This window comes from Hippocampus bargibanti, linkage group LG07, assembly GCF_051943395.1.
Source record: "Hippocampus bargibanti isolate YZ-2025 linkage group LG07, ASM5194339v1, whole genome shotgun sequence".
Lineage (NCBI taxonomy): Eukaryota > Metazoa > Chordata > Actinopteri > Syngnathiformes > Syngnathidae > Hippocampus > Hippocampus bargibanti.
The window spans coordinates 4,053,024-4,073,515 of record NC_142740.1 but is presented as its reverse complement, the minus strand read 5'-3'; the positions used below and the strand labels follow the sequence as shown (position 1 = coordinate 4,073,515).

General features: G+C 39.4%; 1 protein-coding gene across 1 annotated transcript; it reads right to left on the bottom strand.

Moving 5' to 3' along the window:
- Positions 1–90: 90 nt before the first annotated feature.
- Positions 91–20,165, bottom strand: rab6ba (RAB6B, member RAS oncogene family a). The gene is made up of 8 exons (XM_089001430.1): positions 19,794–20,165; positions 11,018–11,076; positions 5,208–5,261; positions 5,011–5,116; positions 3,573–3,684; positions 3,304–3,397; positions 3,000–3,066; positions 91–2,061 (listed from the first exon to the last, which is right to left on the bottom strand). Exons 1-8 carry the CDS (start codon positions 19,861–19,863, stop codon positions 1,997–1,999), a joined length of 627 nt encoding a protein of 208 aa, XP_088857556.1. The 5' UTR covers positions 19,864–20,165; the 3' UTR covers positions 91–1,996.
- Positions 20,166–20,492: the final 327 nt, after the last annotated feature.

The window sequence follows — 20,492 nt, the reverse complement described above, 5'->3', positions numbered from 1 at the left end:
AATTTTTTGGTAGTTAATTAATTTAAGCAATTAAAAAAAAAAAAAAAACAGAGGAGCCATTTGGGAGCCAAAAGAGCCGGATCTATTTAGTGAGCCGAGGCAAAAGAACCGGCTCTCTGAAAAGAGCCGGAATTCCCATCACTTATTTGTACGCTTTGGCCACACACCAGTTTCAGTATGGGCGGGGCACATTCTGCTCCGATTGGCTGCGTAGCGTACGTGAACCATACGGCATTATTGGCTGGACACCTGTCACTCATTGAGTTACATTGCAAAATGTGCGCTGCATAGATGTATGTTCTTGTGTGCTGAGTATGTGCAAGCAGTGTGCGATTGCGCATGCGCGCAGCTTAGAGGGAACATTGGCTGAGGCTCAAACAAAAAAGTCTAGACAGATGTTTTGTCCAAATTCTGGTTAAAAGTTCTTTGTCGGAATAACCGCAGAGTCGTTGTTGTGGTTGGCAAGACATTTTTAATGGACACATGCTCTGTACAGTTAGTAAGAAGAAAGCTGAGGTGGTCTCGGATGCCTTGCTAACATAATCGACAACGCTAACAAATGTACGTCGGTTTGTGTGTCACCGGGGGTTCCTATTCACCAGGAATAAATACCTTCTGAATAGTCGTCATTCAATAAAGAAGAATAACAATAACCACCAAAAAAAAAGTGCTCATTAGACAGTAAGGCTGTGTGTTTTCTACATTCTGGTTGTAAAATCACCAAGATGAAATGATTTAGCAGCAAAGTGACTGTAGTGTGTGTGTTTAAATTGTGACGAGACATTTAAAGGACAACCGACACCTCCGGACAAGTTGTGTGCGTAATTTGTAAAATCACTTCAAATGACTTCGACTGAGCGTATTTTACAAAGATTCCACCGCATATAGCCATATTTTACATTTTAAGACTCGCGCTGAATATTCATGAAGTCTTGTTTTCGAGTTGGTGACGAGTCCGTACGTGACGTCACTAAAGGAACGCCCCACACAGAGAAAGCGACACACAATGCATTTTGCGGTACTTTGGTCTGAAAACATCGTGTTGATCCGTGTTGTTGGCAAAATTAGAAGGAAAACACAAAAATAACGCAATGATGAATTGTGTGTTGCACCAGGACTACTATTTGATACTAGTTGACACAAATTCCCAGCAGACAATTCAGCCCATTTCCAATGGAGCTTGGGCACCATCTTGTGCATTTTCTGGGACGCTACATTGGAGTCATGACGGCTCGAATTGATCCGGAAGGACTTCTTTAAACAAGTGCAAATATTTATGCTTTCCTCTTCAGAACTATTTGAATCATATTCATAACTGGATGAGTAACAAGAAAGCATCTTCTCCGAATCTGAAGCCATTGTTTTGATTATAGTGCAAGGCAAGACGTCCCTGCGTGACGTCACGAACAAGTGGGCGGGACCTTCTGAAACTCGCCATTTCCAAGGTCTTTTTGAAGTAGTTTTGGGACACTAACTCATTTTTATTAGTGTTTTGCATTTGACTAAAAATATCAGCCTGCGTGTTTTGGGTATTTTAGATGCTATAAAACGTTTTTCTGATGTCAGTTAGAAAACAAAACAAAAAAAATGGTGTCGGTTGTCCTTTAAAGAAGCATGCATTGGGCAGTGTTACACGTGAATGGATCTATTGTGGCTTTGAATTAAAGTTAAAGTGCTCCCAAAGTAAACACATTTTGTCCCAAATATTACAAAAAAACATATATAAAAGCAAACTGTGAACAGGAATTAATCATTACACCCCAAAAATTAAAAAATATCTATAAAATACAAAAAAAACTACCGGTATATATAGCATTAGCATCAACATAATGAAAGAAATGACGAAAAGTAAAACGTGTTTTTTTTGACAGCTTCAGCGTTGACGTTATTTCTTTCAGGAAGCACTGACCAGCAGTCAGGATGTGTCGACATGGATGGGGGGGAGGGGTCATAATTACGACGAGCGTTAGCTACTAGCAACTAAAGCTAGCGGCTATTAACAGGAGCAGCCAGCCTCGCTCGTCTGTGAATCCTGCGCTTTGTCCAGTTTGATGTCGATCACTGGCGGGATATGGTGAAGGAAATTTGTTGGGTGTCAAATTCGACATTTTTTTTGGGTCATGTAGTACTAATTTACTTCCGCTTGGTGGTGCTGTTGAACTGCAGTAAAACCTATTTTGTTCTACTTTCTTCTTTTCATACATTTGCTGCTATAAATTGGGAATTTCTCCACTGTGACACGAATACAGATTATTCTTATTTTTATTCCTTCAGAAAGGTTGTCACAGAATCGAGAAGTTTTGGTTTCAAATTTGGCAGTTTTTAAATATAGTGTAGTAATTCGTTACGACCACTTGGTGGTGCTGTTGAACTTCAGTCAAACGTATATTTCGTTCTACTTTCTTCTTTTCGTAACTTTGCTGTTGTAAATTGGGAATTTCTCCACTGTGAGACGAATAAAGAGTATTATTTTTTTTATTCCTATGGAGAGGTTGCCACGGAATCGAGAAGTTTTGGTTGCAAATTTGGCAGTTTAAAAAAAATTATGTAGTACTCCTTTACGGCCATTGGTGGTGCTGTTGAAATACAGTCAAACGTGTATTTTCTTCTTTTCATAACTTTGCTGATATGAATGAGAAATTTCTCCACAGTGAGTCCAGTAAATATTCATATTTTCATTCCTGTCGAGAGGTTGCCACTACATCGAGAAGTTTTGGTTTCAAATTTGTCCGTTTTAAAAAGTGTAGTAATCCTATACGACCGCTTGGTGGTGCTGTTACGCGTCAGTAAAACGTATTGAGGCTGCCATTGGATATGACGGCGAGAGAAACGTTGAATAAAGACATCAAAATGAAAGAAAATTGATTGACAGACGTCACGTTGGCAACAGCGCGTTAGCGTGACTTTCTGTTTTGTATAGCTTACCCAAGCGTAGCGTACCATGGCTGGAATTATGTCACCTCAACATGTCTCTATGTACATCTTTGAAATAAGGATACTGCCTTCTTTACTGGACTCCTGCATGCTCTCCATGCCAGGAAGAGCCGAGGCCACCCGGCGGAACAGCTGAGAACGGGGTTGGGGGGGTAAACAAGACAAATGCCCAAAACTGAATGAAGTACACCGACGGATCAATTTACAAAATCTTCAACCTAATCAATTTAATTCCCTATTGAAATAACACAACATTAAGGCATTAAAAACAGCAGTACTCTATCATCTATTCTTTATCCTCTGAAAGGAGACATGTAGTCTATGTACAGTACGTTCATCATCATTTTTAGGCGTTTTTTTTTTCTTCACCTGTTTGACGTTATGGCCCGTCTTGGCGCTGGTCTCGATGAACATGACGCTGAGCTCTTTAGCCCGCTGCTCTCCTTCCTCGATGCTAATTTGCCTGAGGAGCGTGCACAGGAAGTCAAGTTCGCTTCCACTTGAACTTCCTTTGACACTTTTATGGATTAGTGCAGTTTAATGTCAAGGTTGGGCTTTCAAAATCGATTTAGGGATTCAAAAGCCTGCTCCTAAAATACACAAAGTCCGTTTCCACCCCGGGGGGGGGCAACGCGTACCTCTTTTCTGCCAGGTCTGTTTTGTTGCCCACCAGCATGATGATGACATCACTTCCTCTTTCTGTTCGCACGTCGTCAATCCATTTGGATGTCTGCTGGAAGGAATTCACGTCTGTTGAGACAAAAAAAGCATGTCGTGAACAAAGACTGTACTTTTTGTAAAGGTTGGTGAAACGTATTAAGTGTTTAATGACGGGCGACCAAAAAATGGTTTATGACTCCCACAATTTAGTATTTTACAGAGTTTTAAAGATTTTTTAATGGGTATTTTTAAAATGTACTAACAGACAAGCATAGACATACTTACAAAAGAAACATGATGAAAAATAAGATATCAATATTCGTAGACAGAGTGTGTAAGGAGAAAAGTGTCTATCCCAAATATTAATTTCCCATGGGAAACCAGTAAAATGAGAATAATCCGTTCCAAAGTCCCCATAAAACATAATTTTCTACTTTCTGAGTCTTAAAACTACACAAAATATACCTTATTTTATGTATAATAAATGTGCTATGGTATTGTAATTAAAGAAATAAGATGTACTGTATAATAAAGTCATTTTATTTACCTTTGTGATAGTCATTGATGGCTTGATGGAATGGACTGGCCGGCTTCATCAGAATTAAACACATGATGAGGAATGATTCCTTCGGCAGCTTTATCGTCAGAACTGGCTGCCTCACCATGACGAATGACACTATGAATCCCTGTACGATGCTTAAAGTTCTCGAACCATCCGTGGCTAGCCTTGAAATCATCAATGGATGATGAACTTCCAGGATGCCTCTTGACGATATCCGAGTGAAGATGCCGTGCTTTCTTGTGATAATTTTACCTAGTTCCTCATCAATTATGTTCCGTTTAGCTGGGTTGATAGCTTTTTGCATCAAGTGTACAGATGGCTTGTGCAGGTTATTTGTGGAGCCTGATTGATGGGATATTTTAACCTTGCAGTCTACACACTGCCCTTGAACTATCAAAGTCCAAATTTCACAGTTTTCTATCCATTCTCTCTATCTCTCTGTCGTCTGCCTATCTATTTTATTTGCAGCTCTGTGTTTCTGTAACCCCCCCCCCCTCACTGCTGCGTTCTTGACCAATCACGAGCGGCTTTAACCGAAGACTCGGGGCGGGGAATAGAGGACTTTGTTTGAACATATGCCTTTTGTATGTTTAGAATTAATCGTGACATCTATGCTAATTTACGTTAGCAGATTTCAGACATATGTTCGAATTATGTTTGTTTGCACTAAGCTAGCTAATAGTGGCTAGCACCATTGCAATAAATGACGATTCAAAACGAATCGCGATGCATGATTCGAGCGGTATGATTCGAGGACGGCTAATTATTAAAATTATTTTATTTGGTATGATGCGTGCGGCTCAGGGTTTTCCACTTAGCGTAAAAACGTCTGAAGTAAAATCTGCAAAACCTACTTGTAATGTCGTACACGACAACGGCCACCGTCGAGTCGCGGATGTAGCTCGGAATGAGGCTCCTGAAGCGCTCTTGACCCGCCGTGTCCCACAGTTGCAACCTCACCTGATATCGGTTCGATCAACAAGATCGACCCAGTCAGTTGATGTTACACACGAAACCCTACGACAAACACTGAGTCCATTCGGCGTCTTACCGTTCGGTCCTCCAGGTACATGGTTTTGGACAGGAAGTCAATTCCGATTGTTGCCTTGGGAGTGGAGACAATAAATCCAGAGATGGAGTTGATTAGTGCAAAAATCCTGGAAATTTTCAGCGTTGTAAACTTTCCGTGAGATAAAACGCGACCGAACCGGCAATTAAATAACCCAGTGAACAATATTGAGAGCACAGGTGTCAAAATCAAGGCCCGAGGGCCAAATCTGGCACGCCACATCATTTTATTAGGCCCGCGAAAGCAAATCAAAATTGTGAAATTACCTTTTATTCAATTCTGTATTGTTTTATTCTTTATTTTTTTTATTATTTATTATTTCAATATTTAGAAAAAAGGCCAGTTTATGAGTAAGAATCTTAATAATAATAATAATAATAATAATAATAATAATAATAATAATAATAATAATAATACATTTCATTTCTAAGCGCCTTTCAAAACTCTCAAGGTCACATTAAAGTTTTTCTATGGGTGAGTAGTGGCTACCACACGCGCCAGCGTTCACTCGACCTGGAAGTAAGTCAAATAGATAGAAAGCTAGCTAGCTAGCCAATCGATAGCCAACAGATACCCAGCTAGAGCCAGCCACATAGATAGCCAGCAATATAGTGGATAGCTAGCGAGATTGCTATCTATTAGCTCTCTGGCTAACAGCTAGCAAATAATAATAATAATAATAATAGAGAATAATAAGTTATCTTATTAAATAATAATAATAATAATAATAATAATAATAATAATAATAATAATAATAATAATAATGAGAATAAGAATCAGAATCAGAAAACCTTTATTCGTCCCACAATGGGGAAATTTGCAAATTATAATATGCAAGAAAGAAGTTATCATATTTAATAATAATAATAATAATAATAATAATAATAATAATAATAATCATCATAATCATAACAAAATGACACTTTTAAACGTGATAACAATATTATTATTAAGATTTTTAATAAAATACTTCACATTTAGGCTTTTGTTTATCAAGTACAAGTTTACAAGTACATTCTTTAAAAAAAATCTATATAACTGTCCCCAAAGTGTCATATTTTCCAACACTTGGTTGGACAACGTCATTTTTTTCAGGATTTTGTTTTTAATAATTAATCACCTGAAACCACTGAAATTGTGAACCCCTTTTTTTTGTCACGAGCATCCCCGCAAAGAACACTGAGGAAGCCACACTTGAAAAGTAACAGAAAATCGGCCATTTTAGTTAGACGCGGCCATTTTAGGCTCCCGCTGGTGAATTTCAAGGGCTCATTTAAATAAAGAACCCATTTTGGAGGCAGGTGCGTGATATTATTGTGCACGATAGTTTTTTTTTTTGTCTGCATCGAGGCAGATGGCTTCTGTGTTGCGACCTGGCAGGGTGTTCACAGTGCGTCACGAAGCGCACCCGTTTCTCCTGCTATGTGTCCTCATGTGATCTCGCCCAAAATAAATCATCAACCGAGATTGTACAGGCCTACGTTTTAAATCACATTTGCGCATTCTTAACTGTGATAAAAAAAATGGAAAGAGACGTTCAACTCCGTGTGAGTGTTTTAAAGATCCAAGTGAAATTAACTCATTCACTCCCAGACGTGCAAACATGTGTCTACTCCAGTGCCAGAGTTTTTGTCATTGTCACACAAATTCCAGGACCCACAGAATATTGACTTTTAGGACGAGATAAACAGTCACTACAGCGTAAGAAACCTTCGACTGTCTTCTTTCATCAGAAAAAAAAAAGAGTTAATTCCTAAATGATATGGGTCTGGAGTTATATGAGCTTGAAATGGGGGCGGGTGTCCAAAATACAACATAATACATACCATCAAACAGCTGCAGGAGCGTGCGGGTGGCAATCTATTCGGTATTTATTAGCTATCCATTAGCTAGCTATTAGCTGTCTAGCTGACTGGCTGTTAGCTGGCTGGCTATCTGGCTATCTATTAGCTATCCATTAGCTAGCTGGCTAGCTGTTAGCTGTCTCGAAGCTGCCTAGCTATCTATTTGCTATTTATTTGCTATCCATTAGCTAGCTTGCTTTCTATCTATTTGAGTTACTTCGGGGTTGAGTGAACGCTGGCGCGTGTGGCTGCCGCTGCCCACCCACAGATAAACTTTATCCTCTGACTGTAAAGTGACCTTGAGAGTTTTGAAAGGCGCGTATAAATGAAAATAATAATGATAATAATAATACATTTCATTTGTAAGTGCCTTTCAAAACTCTCAAGGTCACTTTACAGTCACAGGATGAGTTTTTCTGTGGGTGAGCAGCGGCAGCCACATGCGCCAGCGTTCACTCAACCCGGTAATAAGTCAAATAGATTGTAAACTAGCTAGCTACCAGATATTTAATAGATAGCCATCCAGCTAGCTAGCTAATAGATAGCCAATAGATAGCCAAAATGTTTATTATTATTATTATTGGTTTATATCGCGCTTTAACAGCTGAAGCTTTAACAAATCGCTAACATGGACAAAAGGGAAATGTTGCCCCCTTGTGGAAGGGAAAAAAAAATCATTCTCAGTGGTCTGACCAGCGCTTTATAGGCACCCACGCATGAAAAAAAAACATATTTTCCATTCCCGAATATATTTGTGATTCTGCCATTTGAGGTTCTCATTGAGGTTTAGTTTTTCAAAGATTTTGGGATGTAGCTATTTTGTGTTGGTCCATGCGAGGCGGTTAACGCTGGCGTGCCCGCTTGGAAATCAGCAGCTCTGTCACGCGCTCGTTTCCATGGCAATGCCAGTGACCAGTACAGGGCAAACCAGGCCGTCTGGCTGAGCGAAAAAAAAAATTGTCAGGCTAAAACTGCACAATTTTTTTTCCCATGCCACGAAATCCGCTAATTCACCGGTTGCCAAAAGGTAGACAGAAAATATTTGACGTAAATAATCTTTACAATGACAGGATGCCATTTTGAGGTCTTGACACAGTTAGCGATTTGAATAAAAGGTTTCTGTGTTCTTTTTGGCCCAGATGTTAAAAATAGACACCCCCCCCCCCCCCCCCGCATCCCCCCGCCTCTAGACAGCTAGCTTAACATGAACACATTAGATCCTTGTAAATTTTTTACGATATGATTTTGAATGATTAATGAGTAGTGTCGTCAGGGAGGCTGGCTTCAGGTCTGTGGAAGAAAGAAAAGGCTGAGGGGGGTGGTAAGGTCATTCATCAATACATTTAATTTAAATGACAACCGACGTCTCCGGACAAATTGTGTCCATAATTTGTAAAATGGCTTCAAATGACTTCTACTGAGCGTATTTTACAAAGACTCCACCGCATATAGCTATATTTCACGTTTCAAGACTCGCGCTGAATATTCCGGAAGTCTTGTTTTTGAGTTGGTGACGAGTCCTCACCCTACGTCACTGAAGGAACGCCCCTGACCGAAAAAAGGACACATTGTAGCAGTCCTTCCATCACGTCAATGCATTTTGTTGTACTTGTTTGGTCTGAAAACTTCGTGTTGCACCAAAAAGAGGCAGAAGAGGGCGACAAAGCTCCGTGTAAGGAATTAATCAGCCTGTGGAAACGGGCTGATTAATTCCTTACACGGAGCTTTGTCGCCATTTTCTGCCTCTTTTTTAATGCTACATTCCCCCCCCCCCCTATTGCCTCAAAATGGCACGGAATAAATTATTTAATCGATTGCAAACATGTATGCTTTCCTCTTCAGAACTATTTGAATCATATTCACAACTGGATGCGTAACAAGAAAGCATATTATCTGAATCTGAAGCCATTGTTTTGATTCTCCAGCAATGTAAGACGTCTTGGGGTGACGCCACGAACAAGGGGGCGGGACCTTCTGTAACTGGCCACTTCCGGGTTCATTATTTTGCAGATTTTAGACACTCATTTTTATTGGTGTTTTGCATTTGACTAAAAATATCATGCTGCGTGTTTTGGGTATTTTAGATGCTATAAAATATTTTTTCTGATGTCAGTTAGGAAACAAAAAAAGTGATGTCGGTTGTCCTTTAAATAAAATGATTGTTTTGGTCACACTTTCTTCCTTCAATGTACATTGTGAAGTTCATATGCTAATATGTATGACAGAGACATTAGTAAGAAATATTGTGCTAAGTCTCTGTCTTTTCTGTAATAATGTAAAATGGCTATCTGGCTGGCTGGCGAGCTAGCTATCTAGTTGGTTAGCTATTAGCTATCTATTGGCTTGCTAGCTAGCTAGCTTTCTATCTGTTTGTCTTCCTATTCTATCCGAGTTACTTCCGGGCTGAGCGAACACTGGCACGTGTGGCTGCCACTGCGCACCCACAGAAAAAAAAAAATCCTGTGACTGTAAAGTGACCTTGAGAGTTTTGAAAGGCGCTTAAAAATGAAATATTATTATTATTATTATTAATTATTATTAATTATTATTATTGTTATAAGGATAATATACTGAGCTCCTCAAAACAGCATTAAGATCGGTCGCTCTTTGCAGAAGATAAAGAATAGACGCCCATCAAATCAGAAATGGACATTTAGATGTGCGGTGTAAAAATCCAGATTTAGAGAATAAAGAGTGCAAATGCCGAAAAAGCTGATAGAATGAAGCAGCATCTGATATTAATAAACACGACATTGTCTTCTGGGCCATTATTAGAACAGCAGATGCAATTTAGCTAGCATCCATCTGTCCTGGGAAAAGCATAAAAAAGAGAGGAGAGTGTGAGGAATGAAGTCTCATCACCAGATTTTTTTGCTTTTACGTGGATAAAATCTTAAAATATGTAAAAAAAAAAAAAGAGCAAAACTAGGAACAATTGTACACTTGTCATGGTATTAAACTTGGATAATCTGATTATGATTTTTCTGTGGTAGCCGTGAGATTTATTTGAACGCCATCAGCATAAAGGACGGTCTTTGTGCCTTTTAACTCATTCGCCGCCATTCCCGAATTTGTTCAGGTAGTTTTTTTTTTCATGCATGGGTGCCGATAAAGCGCTGACCATGGCCTCTGGCAATGTTTTTCCTTTCCACAAAGGGGGGGGGGGCATTTGCCTTTTAGCTATGTTAGCGCTTTGTCACAGCTTCCGCTGTTGTTAAAGCGCTATGTAAATTAATATGTATGTATTGTATTTTAGACAGCCGCCCCTATTTCAAGTTCAGATAACTCCAGACCCATATAACTTAGGAATTAACTTTTTTTCCCCCTATTTTTCTTAATTCCCTGAGATACTGTCGGTAATTATCACGATATGTTTGTATGCGTTTTGGGGGGTGTAAAGGCAAAATTTTATTTAACTCATTCACTGCCATTCCTGAATTTATTGGATTGGATTGGATTGGATTTGCCTTTATTAGTCTCACAGTGGAGAAATTTACATTTCACAGCAGCAAAGTATTCGGGAATTGAAAAGCATGACATGCAGCGCCGTTCCTGATTTTTTTCGGATTTTGGTTTTTCTTGCCAAGGGGTGCATATAAAGCTCCGGTCAGACCTCTGGCAATGTTTTTCCCTCCCACGAGGTTTGTCTATGTTAGCGCTTTGTTGTTAAAGTGCTATATAAATCAATATGTATTGTATTTTGTACAGCCGCCCCCATTTCAAGCTCAAATAACTCCAGGCTCATATAATTTAGGAATTAACTTTTTATCTGCTGAAAGAAGAGAGTCTAATGTATCTTCTGCTGAATTAAATGTTTATATAGTCCTAAAACTCAATATTCTGTGGGTCCTGCAATTTGAGAGTAAATGACAAAAACCCTGGCACTGGAGTGGACACATTTTTTGCACATCGTCCGGCAGTGAATGAGTTAACATTTTTTTTTCTTACTTGGTATGTGCTGTCGAAGCTGTCGTACATGAAGCGCGTGATCAGCGACGTCTTTCCAACTGCAAGAGGAAAAAAAAAGGTTGTTAAAAACGTATGCTGTGTCATTGAGAGTTTTGTAAGGCGCTTAGAAATGAAATGTATGATTATTATTATTATTGTTGTTGTTGTTAAATGCAGAAGACCGGCAATGTTGTCATGAAATAAGATTTTTTTTAAACAATTGAAAACCATTTGGCCACTAGGAGGCAGTGAAACACGCGAAATAAAAATAAAAAAAACTATAGACTTTTTCGATTAAGGTTGATAAATGACAAGAAAACTCAACTCAACTGTGTTTTTATCATTTGAGAAGCACACCGCAATTAATGAGTGCGTATTTATCCTTTTTTTTGCCCCCTTCCCGCTTATCTGGGTCAGGTCAGGGCGGCAGAAACCGAAGCAGCAAAAGTCTAGACTTTCATCTCCCTCGGCACTTCATCTTGGGGACTGGTTCATCCTTGAAAAATGACCTTTATTAAGAACCAAACGTGCCAATAATGTGATTCCAATTTCTTTTCCGATACACCCGTGATTATAGTACGGACTATAAATTACTACAGTGATACATAAGCTTACAAACTTAATTGGTTCCCAGACAGTGTAAGGCGAAAAGTGTGTATCCCAAAAATTCATTTCCCATAGGAAACCATTAAAATGAGAATAATCCGTTCCCAGGTCCCCATAAAACATAATTTTCGAAGCCTTAAAACTACACAAAATATAGCTTATTTTATGTATAATAAATATGCTATGGTATTATAATTAAAGAAATAAACTGTACTGTATAATAATTTCGTTTTATTTACCTTTGTGATGGTTGTTGATAGTTTGATGGAACGGAGTGGCCGGTTTCCTCAGCATTAAACACTTGATGAGGAACGTAACCTTCTTCTTTCACCATTTTGAGGAATGATTCCTTGTAAGTGCTTTCTCTGCGATAATTTTACCTAGTTCCTCATCAATTGTGTTCTATTTAGCTGGGTTGATAGCTTTTTGCATCAAGTGTACAGATGGCTTGTGTGGGTTGTTTGTGGAGCCTGATTGATTGGATTGGATTTGCCTTTATTAGTCTCGCAGTGGAGAAATTTACATTTCACAGCAGCAAAGTGATGAAAGGAATAAAAGTAGAAAAACAAAATACATGAGCTACTGGAAAGTCAGCCACTCTCGCGGCTCTACACTCTGCCTTTGAACTATTAAATTTGAAACTCTCTCACTGTCGTCTGCCTGTCTCTTTAATGTTTAAACCACCCCCAACCCGTACTGCTGCATTCTTGACCAATCATGTGGCTTTAACCGAAAACTGGGGGCGGGGAATAGAGGGAAAAAAAACAGTCGGCTGCCATTTTGTTGTTAGAAGAGCGGGCTCGTTCGCGAACGACACATCACTCATTGAGGCAGCTCCGCATACGAAAAAAGTTTGGATGCCAAGGTAAAGTTCGTATGCCAAGGTAAAATTTTCTTAAATGTACCGAAAAGTTCGTAAGCCAAGGGGTTCGTAAACCGAGGTATTACTGTAGTTGCTATCCAAAACCCCGACAGGATCCTTCAAACTCTTATCGGGAATCAACATCATCCACCGTTGATGAGCTCCGCTGCGTTCGCAAAGAATTTTAATCAAAGAGACTAATTACGCCCGCCCGCCGTGAATATCTGCCAAGCACAATGTGAAGCAAAGATAATGACTCTCCTAATGACGCCTCGCTAATATTTTAATCAACGCATCATCCCAGCTAACTTTAGATAAACGTGGCAGCCAATCTGCCAATGATTTTCTTCTACCAAGGTGCTCGATCTAATTAAGAGGATGAAATTGTGCCGATAGTAGAAGTTCTCTAAAACCAGTGACAAAATGTTCCATCAAACCTGAACAACGCGCAAACTAGCTAGCTAACTCGCTAACAAGTGGCAAAAGTCACAGGTGAACATGTCAGCTTAATTACACATAGCTAACTGAGTACAGTGATACCTTGGTTTACGAACTTAATTGGTTCCCAGAGTGTGTAAGGAGAAAAGTGTGTATCCCAAAAATTAATTTCCCATAGGAAACCATAAAAATGAGAATAATCCGTTCCTAGGTCCCCATAAAACATAATTTTCTATTTTCTAATTTTCTAAGCCTTAAAACTACACAAAATATACCTTATTATATATATATAATAAATGTTCTATGGTATTGTAATTAAAGAAATAAACTGTACTACAGTAAAGTCTCGTTATATCGATATTGGATATATCGATAGTCCCGGTTATATCAATACTATTTCTATGCACGCACGGAGAAAATTACATGCAAACAGGGTCGGATATATCGATAGTCCCGGTTATATCGATATTTTTTCGGACTCCCTTGAATATCGATATAACGAGACTTTACTGTATATAATAAAGTCATTTTATTTCCCTTAGTGATGGTCGTTGATGGCTTGATGGAATGGAGTGGCTGCTTTCATCAGCATTAAACACTTGAGGAGGGACGTAGCCTTCTTCTTTCACCATTTTGAGGAATGATCCCTTGTAGGTGCTTTCTCTGCGATAATTTTATCGAGTTCCTCATCAATTGTGTTCTGTTTAGCTGGGTTGATAGCTTTTTGCATAAAGTGTACAGACAGCTTGTGCGGGTTATTTGTAGAGCCTGATTGATGGAAATTTTAACCTTGCAGTCTACACTCTGCCTTTGAACTATTAAAGTTGAAACAAGTCCAAATGTCACTGTTTTGTATCCAAATTGTGTCACTCTCTCTCTGTCATCTGCCTGTCTCTTTAATGTTTAAACCACCTCCTCTCACTGCTGCGTTCTTGACCAATTACGTGGCCTTAACCAAAGACTGGGGGCGGGGAATAGAGGACCAAAACAAGCCGGCTGCCATTTTCTTGTGAGTAGAACGGGCTCGTTTGCGAACGACAAATCAGTCACTGTGGTAGCTCCGTGTGTATCCTGAAAAATAGTTTGTATGCCAAGGTAAAATTGTCATAAATTTAACATTCGTAAACCGAGAAGTTCATAAACCGAGGTATCACTGTATCTACTGTCACAAGTTGAGCAATAATCGGTAAACAAACAAAAGCAGTGACAAAACTAGCCAGCGAACTTACATGACTTTACAAATGACGAGTGTGAAAATTCACTTCTGAGCTAACTTATGACCAAAAGTAACATGTAGCTAAATAAAAAACAATAAATCCAGCCAACCAGTAAGCTAAGCACCAAGTAGCATAACTCGTTAGCTTACCAGGGAGTTAACTTAACAAGATAGACTTATTCTGCTTCTAATGTGTCATGATCTGCTTGGCGACCAACGGGGGGCGCTGTCCGCTCCGCCTGCACCTGCACAGGTGCTGGTCGTCCCGACCAGATTGGCGACCAGCGGGTAGCGACTTCAGCCCTGCCTGCAGCCTCGCAGGTGCTGGTCGTTATAATCAATGACACTTAAAAGGACACCTGGCACGATCATCCGGTGCCGATTCATTGTTTGTTTGCTGCTTGTTTGCTGCATGCATCGTGTACGTGTTTGTTTAACCTTGGCGGACTTTTACTTTTGGTCTTCTTTTGCTACTTTGTATTTTTTTCCATTCAGATCATTTTGATGTTTTACATTTTGTTACTGCTGACCTTTATTTTAATACAATTTGTCAAACAACCTCCTGCTCCCTCCTGCCTGCTTTTTGGGATCCGAACCCGCCATCACCACCTCGCAAAACGTGACATAATGTTGCGATTTTACAGCGTCTCTAGGAAGAGCTGAGTGCGCGTGATGTCACACTAGCGAGGGTGAAGGAGGACGCAGCCATTTTGGTTATATAAAGCATTTGAATCTTTAACGGCTTCTGGCAGACAGTTTCTGTTCATCTTCACACGCTGGCACAAAAAAATGCTAATGGTGTCGATTCCCCTGCCGGCCAGTCCTCTGAGCTAATAAAGTGTCTGTGAAGCAACGTGCGGGCCAATTACCGGAGAAATATAAAGCACCTGCTGATACCGCTGCATATCCCGCACTTTTAGCAGCAGCAGGATGCCACACTGGGTGCTCATTTTTACACCACATTGAAGCAACTGCGTTTGGAATCCTTTATGCACTCCCTGTTTTTTAATTATTATTATTCTGAGAGAGATAATACTCGCTGACTAACCTGTAAGCCACAAACAGGCTAGCTATAATGTCTGGAGCTAATCAAACATCATTTTCTCAAACTAGCTTGCTAACTTCTGAGCTAACACAAACCAGGTAGCTAATTTCTGGGGCTAATCAAACAAGATGATTGTCCCAAATTAGCTAGCTAACTTCTGAGCTAACTGAATAACTGAAAAACTCACTGTGATTTCCGAGGCAATTAACTCCCGAGAACAACTAAGCAGTGACAAAAACAAGCTAGCTAACTGGTGGGCTAATTTTCCCCAAAAAACGGCGCCAAAACTAGCAAGATAACTTTACTAGCGACCAAACTAGCCAGGTAACTTTAGAACCGCGCTAGTAAGTAACCATATTGACACAAAAATACATAAAATAAAATACACCCCCTCACTCCCTGTCTAGTTAATTTACCAACTAAAAATGGAGAATGACTCATGGTCAGTCAAATGGTTGCCATGACACTGGTGTAAAACCAACATCTCCAAAACAACAAAAATCTATTTCAGCAGTTTTGGGCTAATGGAGAATTGTGACTAGAGGCCACGCACGCCTAGATATATTGAGGCCACAAGTAGCCAGGTGTGACGGTACGTTAGCCTCATTGCATTAGCCTGCGGGAAAGCAGACACGAGGATATTATGAGAGGACATACTTGTTTTAATGGGTACAATTAGATTGAATCCTCCGGGCGGACGGGAAGCAGCACAAATCAGGACATTTTCTTTAAGTGGGCCGACAAAATGATTCGAGAAAGCTAAATCTGTAAATACAAGCTGTTGTTCACTTTGCTAATAAGTATCTCATCAGAAAGGTTTAGCGAGCTAAACTGTGAATCAATTGGATAAGTGACAAACTAGCAAGCTAACTGAAACCAGTGCTAACACTAACCGGATAACTTCCGAGCTAGTGATGGAGAATAAGACGTTATCATATTTAAAAGTCCCATGCTTCGCTGGCCAACCAAACAATAGGCCCACAGTCAAGGCGCAGATGGCCAGAGTAAATCTGAGTGAAACAGACACAGCCCAGTTAAACTGAAGTAGATATGGCCTTGGACAGAATTTACGACTTGAAACTACCTCACAGGAAGAGCTCATTAGCCAGGTTACAAATTTATCAGTTCATGGAAAACACAACCAATTAAAATAATTATGCTTTATTGCTTACGGCTGTTGGTGGTCCAGAGGCGTGGATAATCAAGGAAACTATGTTTTACTAATGTATCACTTTAATTTGCATGTACTCTCAATAAATAGCTTGGCAGAGGGCTGCAGAATTCAGACGTCTGTCATGAATGGCAGCGTCTCATGCCGGCAGTAGAAGACAATCTTTCTGGGTTCGAGTCTTTGTCCACAGTGTCCGACAGGACATCTCTGACAGCTAGCTAACTCGGGGTTAAATATTAAAGAGACAAGCAGAAGACAGAGAGAGAGTGAGAAAACACACACACACGAAAGGGAGACGACAGAGCTTGAATCAAAAAAAAAAGTGAAAAAAAACAAAAGTGAACCGGTGAGAAAATGGATAGGAAACAATGAAATTTGGACTCGTTTCAACTTTGAAAGGCAGAGTGTAGACTGCAAGGTTAAAATATCCCATCAATCAGGCTCCATAAATAACCCGCACAAGCCATCTGTACACTTGATGCAAAAAAGCTATCAACCCAGCTAAACAGAACACAATTGATGAGGAACTAGGTATGATTATCGTAGAGAAAGCACCTCCAAGGGATCATTCCTCAAGATGGTGAAAGAAGAAGTCTATGTTCTTCATCAAGTGTTTAATGCTGATGAAACCGGCCACTCCGTTCCATCAAGCCATCAATGACCATCACAAAGGTAAATAAAACACTTTATTATACAGTACAGTTTATTTATTTAATTATAACACCACAGCACATTTATTATACGTAAAATAAGGTATATATTATGTAGTTTTAAGGCTTAGAAAATTAAAAAAAATATGTTTTATGGGGACCTGGGAACGGATTATTCTCATTTTAATGGTTTCCTATGGAAAAAGAATTTTTGGGGTACACACTTATAGCACATTTATTATACGTAAAATAAGGTATATATTATGTAGTTTTAAGGCTTAGAAAATTAAAAAAAATATGTTTTATGGGGACCTGGGAACGGATTATTCTCATTTTAATGGTTTCCTATGGAAAATGAATTTTTGGGGTACACACTTATAGCACATTTATTATACGTAAAATAAGGTATATATTATGTAGTTTTAAGGCTTAGAAAATTAAAAAAAATAAATTTTTGGGGTACACACTTATAGCACATTTATTATACGTAAAATAAGGTATATATTATGTAGTTTTAAGGCTTAGAAAATTAAAAAAATATTTTTATGGGGACCTGGGAACGGATTATTCTCATTTTAATGGTTTCCTATGGAAAATGAATTTTTGGGGTACACACTTTTCGCCTTACACACTTTCTGGGAACCAATTAAGTTCGTAAGCCAAGGGATCACACTATACATTAAAAATAAAGTTATAGAATCGAATCTTCCACATATATAATTGAAAAATCACCACATTTTTACACACTGTGCCTTTACCTTCCGTATCAAAGATATGGAATAAAAGCTTCACTTTGCTCTCTGCTTTCCAATTACACGCGTGTACATATGATGAAGCATTAGTGTGAGCTTATCGATTGTGCTGTCTATGTATTTCCTGCTGGTTAAATATGCACGAAGCAACCGCCTCCCATCAATGTGCTGATGTACAAATATGTATGGCTACGACCATTGTAATGTGTCATTGGAGTATCGTTAACCTTTAGCTTGGCAACTGGTTATGATTTCCTGAATTGCGGTTGGCTTTAATTAAATCAACAGTTTCTCCCCCCCATGCAGTGTTTATTCCGTTTAAAAATTAATGACATTGCAAATCCCCCTCTGGCCTTTAAACTGATGACGCCAGACAGGATATAGTGATAGAAAAGGCTAAAATCAGTATTCAAGTTATATGATCACTTTGCTTTGGTCGTAAGAGTAAAGTATTTGTTTATATTTGTATACCTGATGGGTGGGCGAGTCCTGAGTTTTAAAGCTAGCAACTAAGGGGGGAGGGGTTGAATCTGGGATCTTAAAGGACACCCGACACCATTTTTTTGTTTCCTAACTGACATCAGAAAAACATTTTATAGCATCTAAAATACCCAAAAGATGTAGGCTGCTATTTTTAGTCAAATGCAAAACAATAAAAATGAGTTAAAGTGTCCCAAAACTACTTCAAAATGACCTAGGAGATGGAGAGTTTCAGAAGGTCCCGCCCCCTTGTTTGTGACGTCACTCAAGGACGTCTTGACTTGCTCTAGAATCAAAACAATGGCTTCAGATTCGGAGAAGATGCTTTCTTGTTACTATATGATTCAAATAGTTCTGAAGAGGAAAACATAAATGTTTGCAATCGATTAAAGAAGTCCTTCCGTATCAATTCGAGCCCTCTGGACTCCAATGTAGCGTCCCAGAAAATGCACAAGATGGCGCCCAAACTCCGTTGGAAATGGGCTGATTTGTCTGTTGGGAATTTGTGTCAACCAGTATCAAATAGTAGTCTTGGTGCAACACACAACAATTTACCATTGCGTTATTTATGTTTTCCTTCTAATTTCACCATCAACACAAATTTTTCAGACCAAACAAAGTACCCAAAATGCATTGTGTGTTGCCTTCTCGGTCAGCGGCGTTCCTTTGGTGACGTCACGTCAGGCATTGTCACCAACTCAAAAACAAGACGTCCTGAATATTCAACGTGAGTCTTAAAACGTAAAATATAGCTATATGCGGTGGAATCTTTGTAAAATACGCTCAGTAGAAGTCATTTGAAGTGATTTTACAAATTATGGACACATCTTATCCGGAGGTGTCGGTTGTCCTTTAATGTGTCAAGTTAGCATGATTTCTACGTACCTGTTCACATTTCTTTCTTGTTAAGATATCACTATCCTTAAATCCGGAAATTTTCTTGAAAAAAACTAAGCATTTCACTTTAACTGTGTTGAAAAGAGTACAATTTGTAATATTCAATAGTGGTTATACTTGGCCCTGTCATAAGCACGGAGGCTTCAGTTGCCGAGATGACTTCATCGTGGGAAGCTTTAATCCTCCAACAAGGATCTCGTGGAAGGAATAAGTAAAAACCGGGGGTCCATTTTCGATTCTGACAAAATAACCCTTCTTTAAATGGACCCTATTTTCTGAACAGAACCCTTTCAAGTTCTCCAACGGACAACAACATGCTGGGTGTGTCCGACGCTGTCTATCCAGACAACTTCACTCTATGCAACCGCATCACTCTTGTCGTCCATTTTGGCTCCCTATAAACGTTTAAAGTGAATGACAGCGCTCTTAAAATGGTTCGTTTGTTTTAAAGAAATACCCTTTGGTTAACCGCTGCTAAAATAACAACATTAGTAATTGGTATGACGTTTATTTAAGCTTGAATTTGACCAAATATGAACTTAGCGACAAAGCAGGTGCATCGGCATCATGTGATAACAACCCCCCTACCCAACCCTCCATACAAAAAAAAAACATCCAGAACTTTCCCCACAAAGTGTAAATAAAATATCACGTCTTACCACTTTGCTCTCCTAAAAAGACGAGCTTGAATTTCCTTAAAGGGTTGCCAAAGTCACTGGCTAGGGACATGTTGACGAAAAGGGGAAAAAAAGGGGGCGGCCAGTGGACGCCGGGGGAAAGACTCCGTCGGGTTTCGGTGCTAACGGACGGCGAGGAAGATGCTGGGGGAGAAAAAAAGCAGCGATGTAGGTGTCTCACACCCTCTCCACTACTTCCTCAATATCTTCTCGTCCTTTCGTCTTTGTTCCACGCTGTGTCGCTCACTGCGTGACGGTGACAACTCGCCACTCAGTAGAAACCCAAACGTCAAACTCGCTCCCACCAGTGCTCAGTCCTGGGTGGGGGACTATATTTCCGCCCCGTTCCTCGCCCGTCCCGGAGGCTTGTACGCATGCGCAGTAGGCGGAGTTGTCCGAAGTTGAGCCGAATGGTGAAGTGACGTCATGTAACATGACGTCGAAATGTTACACGAGAAACCCGACATTTTATAATAATAATAATAATAATAATAATAATAATAATAATAATCACAATAATAATAATAATAATAATAATAATAATTATACCCGCACACACAAAAAAAATAATCCAGTGACTGTAAAGTGTCCTTGAAAGGCGCTTAGAAATTAAATGTATTATTATTAATAATAAAAATAATAATAATAATACATTTAATTTAAAGCGCCTTTCAAAGCCCT